Source organism: Schistosoma mansoni (assembly GCF_000237925.1).
Source record: "Schistosoma mansoni, WGS project CABG00000000 data, supercontig 0204, strain Puerto Rico, whole genome shotgun sequence".
Lineage (NCBI taxonomy): Eukaryota > Metazoa > Platyhelminthes > Trematoda > Strigeidida > Schistosomatidae > Schistosoma > Schistosoma mansoni.
The window spans coordinates 92,153-98,879 of NW_017386077.1; the positions used below are offsets into that span (position 1 = coordinate 92,153).

Below are 6,727 nucleotides of genomic sequence, written 5' to 3' on the forward strand. Positions count from 1 at the left end.
TCCGTACCCACCAATCAGTCGCCCATATAAACACTGATGATTTAAAAATTATTCTTGAACCTAGAGTAGTTTGATAAACATGTGAGTCGGTACGCTGAAAATTTTCCATTACGACGATTTTCCAAGTCATAAACCCACGAGCTAACTGACTGTAATGAGTCCAGATCTAATTTGCACAGGCAGAAATCCTCGTATTCTATAGACGACGATTGATTATTGATTAAAAATAAGCTTTTATGTGCGCGGGGATGTAGGAGACGGTTTTTACTATCCTATTCGGAAATAAATTGTTACTATGGGCTTCCCAAATGGCCTTTTTGTGTTTAGATGCCTGATCTATAAATTTAAATCCTTAACTAGTATTACAATATCTGTTGAGTCCTAATTGTTAAGATAGTTTAGTTGGTGATCCTTACATACAATACGCGATCTGTTGGAGTTGTTGTGTAGTGGGTCAAGACGATTATTGTAGGCTAACTGTTCTACTAATAACTATGAACAGGTATACTTTACTGAGAAATGATAGTTATTCACACATAGGAAAGTGACGGAAAACACTACGATACGTCATCATTCATTACTAAAGATTTTAAAAGCCATCACTGAACGGAACAAATTGGCCTAATAAAGTTTCCGCTTGACTATCAGGTGACTTGCAACTTATTTTGCAGATAAAAATCATGCTTGGGCGTGCTGTGTAAATGTAAGATGGTATATATCAATTTTTATTTTCAAGTAGTTTCTTTGAATTAGACCACTCACTAACAGCTAAATACAAGTCGCCATAAAACCGAAGGGCATGGTTTTCAAACGACCGGTGATCCTTTCTATGCCACCCATCCACGGAAGCCAAATTATTGAAAAGGTTACGGTTCATTTTTCTAATTCGTCTCCAATAATAGTAGGAATTTTTATCAACCTCGTTAAGAGGGATAGGACCTCTCTCTGTCCGTAATTTCCAGAGCCAATCCGGATACTCACTACGGGGAATAATTATGAAAAAACTCATACTTATCTGGCTTTAGTGGAATAGGTTGTTCACCTATCCTATAATTAATACAGCAGCAGTTTACAATTTTCTCTGGGTCTGTCTCCACATTAATTTCACGTATTTTAGCGACAGCGGCAACCCCTTTGGCTAAAGAAATGGAACAAGTCAATTTAGAACTAACTTGCTTTTCCTTTCTTAGCATATTTTCGGGTGAATGTACACAGAACATTATGGTAAAATTTGAATGTCGACATACAGTGATCTTTAGAAAACTAAAAGCCAAAAGAAATTTGATGTGCATGGTAAAGCAACGATAAAGATAAACAAAATGACTTCACAAAGAACTATTTTTAGGTTACTGTAAAAGTTTGCAGCCCCAGTGATGTAATTATATGTTTTGGAATATTTTCAGAACTGACAGTAATAACTTAGAGAAACTCGAAGTAAACATAAGTGCTCTGTTAAACTTCTTTCAGATTTTTACGAGCGCTCGTATAATGTACATCATGCTAATTTAAAACATCAAACCGTATTCCCCGTAAAAGAAAGACCCACTTCAATAGAATTTACTAGTTTAATTTCGCTTGACACTTTTCTGATAAACTGAAAAATTCTGCAAATATCAAAGGAATCATTAATCCAAAGGAACATAATGTTGTTTAGAAACCTATCACAAAATGAGAATTATGTTTGGCTTGGAATAATTTATAAGCTATTTGACCAAGAACTACAACGTTACTTATTCTACCCTAGAAAACTGTCCAGTATTAATAACTGCATAGTAATTTGAACTATTAAGTTACATTTGTGCAGCGCAATGTAAAAAATTACACTTAATTTATAAGTACAGCAAAACGCTCTACATAAGAAGCATCACATTTTATATAGTGCACACCAAAGTCACATGATACTTACACACAGGCACTGATACAGTATCTTGTATCAGAAGTTGCGCGACACATTTCAAACCTCCCATTTAGTTTTAATTAGTGCTCAACTTAAATTCACGATTGTATATTGTCATTTGTTTTCTAATGTCGCACTGCTAAGCATAGATTCACTATGCATCCTGACGTTTTTGTTTGTCCTTATTGCAACTAGATTATAGCAAATAATAAGCGTACTTCCAATGTTAAACACGTATATTCTTTATTTTAGGCTGTTAAAAACGATGCTACATTAGTGTCAGGAAGGAACGAGTACGTAATTTAGTAATCTAGTTATATTTACTAGTTGAAATAGATAATCAGTTGACACCGCAAAATGCATACAGATACTAAATTAATGATGAACTAGTGTCAACCACTGTCCTGTCCTACCCATCTGAATTCCACCAGATAACTGAATGGCAATGTGATGTGTCTTTAATGTTGTGGTTTATGATTGGTCTACAGCTAAAATAGATCAATTGTTTGTGCAGCTTCACTTTCTTTCTTATGTCGATCTGTATCACTCTCTATTCAGTCGTAACAAGCAGTGAAAGGCAGTTTTTCGTGGTTATAACAAGTAGACAACGCAGTAACTTGTTCCAGTCACAACAGTTAGCCACCAAGTCCTCCGGAGTAGTGATAGCCCAGTAGTCAAATTATCTAACTCTCAGTTGCTGACACTGGTTTCGATCCTATTTCAATCACGAGTTGAGAAATTGGATACCACCATTAGTTTTTAAACAGAAACCACAGCTTAAAAAAGAGTACACGGACAAGTGATAGATTAATGTGCCATAGCACTTAATAATATATTAAGAGATCTCGATGCTTTTTCACTCATACGCTAAAGTTATGGTCATCTGTGGAATAAAAAGGCTCATTACCTATTAGGCACTATAAGCTGGATTATTGTGAATATTTAAAATCATTTCGGAGGTAATAGGAGATTATAACGTATGTTCACTTAGATAAATACAATTATTTAGTGATTGAGCAAGACGAATTATCATAATGTAGACTTGACCGGTTTTTGAGAATGCCAGATGAAAAGCTCTTATACATTTATACAAAAGTTATGCATTTAAAAACCTTGGTAGCTTGAGAAACGTAATTTATTTTAGCGGACCAATAAAGCCTTCTGACTAGTACAAAGGTGCCCAATTTGATGAAAATTTTATCCGTTTTGGAGGAACTAACAAGACCATCTGGACCTAATGACCGCCATACCGGTTTAAAGACAGAGCTTTAAAAAGGGAAAAGGTGTGTCATTCCGGAAACTATTGAGTGACATATGAAATTGGGGTCTAGATGCGAAGTAAGTTTCAAACCTTACTAGCAAACGATCACGTTGGGACGTCTGATCCATATATGAAGCACAAATACAGCCGGCTGCAAACATTTCGACATAAAAATAAATTTTCGGCAAGACTATAATTTATGGACGAACCAATCACGTATAAAATAGCAGGTCTCGGTTCTTGTGGCGAAATACATTCATCCAATTGGCTGAACATATCTTAGAGATTTTAGCTGACATCAGTTCGTTATGAGAATCCTAAATCTAATTATTAACATGATTCACTAACATTAGATCACAATTCTAATCCCTCACATTGGTTGGAACCAATGATCATAACCCTCATGTGGTAGTATTTATTAGGTGGACACTCTCAAGGTCACTTGGATGTCGCTCAGAGGTCGCCCGTAAATTATAGATTCACCCAATTTTTGCGCCATGAAAACATTACATGAAAGCGTTGGGAGTGTGTTAGATATAACCTCTAATACCTAACCTTGGTGTAACGTAAAGGTCGAATAACGAGTTTTATATATTCAATATGCAACACCCGTGTGACAAGCTAAAATTAACTATTTGATTTGTTATAGATACGAAAACGGTTTCAAAGTTATGAAGACATCCGAAGTATTTTTTTGCAATATGGGCCGCGACAACAGATTTTCGAGGTTTGGTATGTTTTTGGGGGTTGAAAGACTTATTTGATTGTTGGCAGTAGTGCTACTGGAACCAGCAGCTCCCATGCAATTTTCTGGTCGTTTCATTAGCGTTATATTGAGGCTTGTGGTTCGAGTTAGGATAGCAACTATTAAGAAGTAGCCAATCCCTTAGTACGTCCATGAATATTAAGTTTCCTCTTGAAGGAATCTCTAGAATGGACTGTGGTCTAACCAGTCACGACATGATTCCGAGAAGAACAGATTCGCAGTACAAACAGCGTAATGTCGCACCAGAGTAACTGTCCTTTGGTAATTTACCTTACAGTGATTACCGAGTGCTTTGAAATGATGTCGTTCAAGTAGATATACTGTATTGAATTAACCTAGACTGTAAACATGTTCTATAGGTGTTAAAAACTGTTCTTTGCCTTTTTCCTCCTGGTTTCTACATTTCTTATCAATTACTCCATTAGTTTCTTCTCTTAGTTCGTTTCACGAAATTCTCGTTCGCTTCAAGAAGATGAATTTTCAGTAACCTTACTTCGTTCACACCATAGCATTTAACTAGACTCTTGATTAATATGCTTCTAATTCGCTTTACCCAAGTTAGGAATGGCTGTTCGTTAGATTATTTCAAGGAAAGTTTTAACTTGATTTACTTTTGCTTTTGTCCAATTATTCAACTCTTAGAATTGGCAGATTGTTATAATTAGGAAGCTTGATTGTCATCTAGATACTTCAGAATACTTTGTTTTGGAATTTCAACCACGGTAGAAGACTCCACATTTAAGAAAATTTGTCGCTGAAGGTTTCTAGATTCCTGATCTCAGATCACAATGTTCAGTTGGCTTCGAAAGTTTTAGGAGATAGTGTAAGTTAATTTGTAGGCATAGATTTCTTTTCGACAGAAGACTAAGAAACTGCCGTCAACCTCCATTTAAAAATTAAAATATTGAAGCCAAGATATATACGTGCTTCCTTACTTTGTGTAGCGTTATATTTCGTACCACTGTATTTTGAACGTTGAAGGATTTTGAGACCTTGCTCAATAAATGTTCTGTTTTGACTTATATTTGTAGTGGTATGATCATATTATCGATAAGGTCATCGACTGAGTAAGTTGTGTCGAGTTTGCTGATGAAAAGTATGGAGTGTGAACTTTTTCTCATCGATGTAGTTTGATGTGCAAGGCTAGCCATCGAACTGATCAATTTATTGTTACGACATCTGACTATTTAGATAGTACGTACGATTGGCGTTGGAGTATACATCGACTTAACTCGTGTTAGTTAATAATGGAATTAAAATAAGTCACATACAAGAATGAATTGCGAGTGAGCGAATAAGTGATATGGTCAAAACGTGGCTTAAAAAGAATGGATAAATTGGCTTGTATAGAAGCTAGAATAGTTTGTGTACTTGACACAGTACCAGCCACTTAAAAGCTTCTTTGTAGAAAATAATACATTGTTCTGAGAACGTGTCTGTTTTCGAAGATGACGCTGAAGATGTATGAGGTCAACGTTAACAATAAGTAAGGAAAAAATTTATACTGCATCTAATAGAGTGATGTGTCACGTGAGAGATGAGTGTATTATACGAAAGTGTGATATATGTGTAAGCACAACATATGAATGTCGTAAAGTCGCGGACAGTAATAAAATGTCAGTAGGCGATTATGAGCAGTTTAACAAGGGTACGAAAATTAACATGCATTTCTGACGTGTTTGTCTGGACGATAAAGAAATACGACCGTATGGGCGACTTGAAATGTCATGAAAACTGAGTAATAAACAGTTAATCGCCTGTGGACATAATAGTAGGATAAATCGTGAAAACGAGTAAAGTAGAATATAACGGGAAGTGGTCTGTGGTGAAGACAGAATATGGAAATAAAGAACAGCTGCATATGAACACGTTCTAATAAACCACAGTAAGATAAATGGTGTTGATTATCGAGTAATGAATTCGGATTTGGAGTTTATGTCGGATAACAATAATCCAGCAACAAAATGATAACCGTGTCGATGGGTGATATTCGTTCCTGTACTGCGGTAAAAGATAACCACAGAACGTGGAATCACTGTGCATCGTCGTTCACATTATAAACAGATGCGTCGATTTATCGTTAAATATGTATTGCTGTAATGACCAGAGGAACAGAATGATGACTGCGGAGACGAAATATCCTTAGCGGTATTACAATTTTGTCGTGAAGCCTAGCGTGGTTTGTATTGTTTGAGGGTGTGAGTCAGACCTTATTTGTTAGGAAACCATACTAATGCATGATAAACCTACCAACACCTACGATTGTTCTAAAACATTCCAAAACATATAATTACATCACTGGGGCTGCAAACTTTTACAGTAACCTAAAAATAGTTCTTTGTGAAGTCATTTTGTTTATCTTTATCGTTGCTTTACCATGCACATCAAATTTCTTTTGGCTTTTAGTTTTCTAAAGATCACTGTATGTCGACATTCAAATTTTACCATAATGTTCTGTCTACATTTTTCGTGCCTTAAGGTAACCCTCGTGCTATTGATAGAAGAAACCAGAGAAGTAGTGAATAGGTCTTTATTTCGATCTTCGCGCAGTCACAGTGGAGCGTGGGATTATCTGTTCAGACAAACAAAGGCTCTCAACATTCAATATAAGATAATAGGGAATATAACGCTTACAAAAAGTAAGGAAGTGAATGAATACTTGAACAATACTGTTTTAGCATATGCTTGGTTGTTTGGGGTCAACTCTTAACCAACCAACCTGAGCTGTTACAAGTGTATCCCAACAACAGTGAACAGGTTCTCCCCGCTGATACCATATAACTTTACATCGACGCCTCCAAGT

General features: G+C 35.9%; 1 protein-coding gene across 1 annotated transcript; it reads right to left on the reverse strand.

Moving 5' to 3' along the window:
* Positions 1-718: 718 nt before the first annotated feature.
* On the reverse strand, positions 719-1,272 carry Smp_174620 (hypothetical protein; the record flags this gene model as incomplete). Its single annotated transcript, XM_018793209.1, has 3 exons — positions 1,173-1,272; positions 1,012-1,138; positions 719-980 (listed from the first exon to the last, which is right to left on the reverse strand). Exons 1-3 carry the CDS (start codon positions 1,243-1,245, stop codon positions 719-721), a joined length of 462 nt encoding a protein of 153 aa, XP_018647162.1. The 5' UTR covers positions 1,246-1,272.
* Between the last annotated feature and the right edge of the window lie 5,455 nt (positions 1,273-6,727).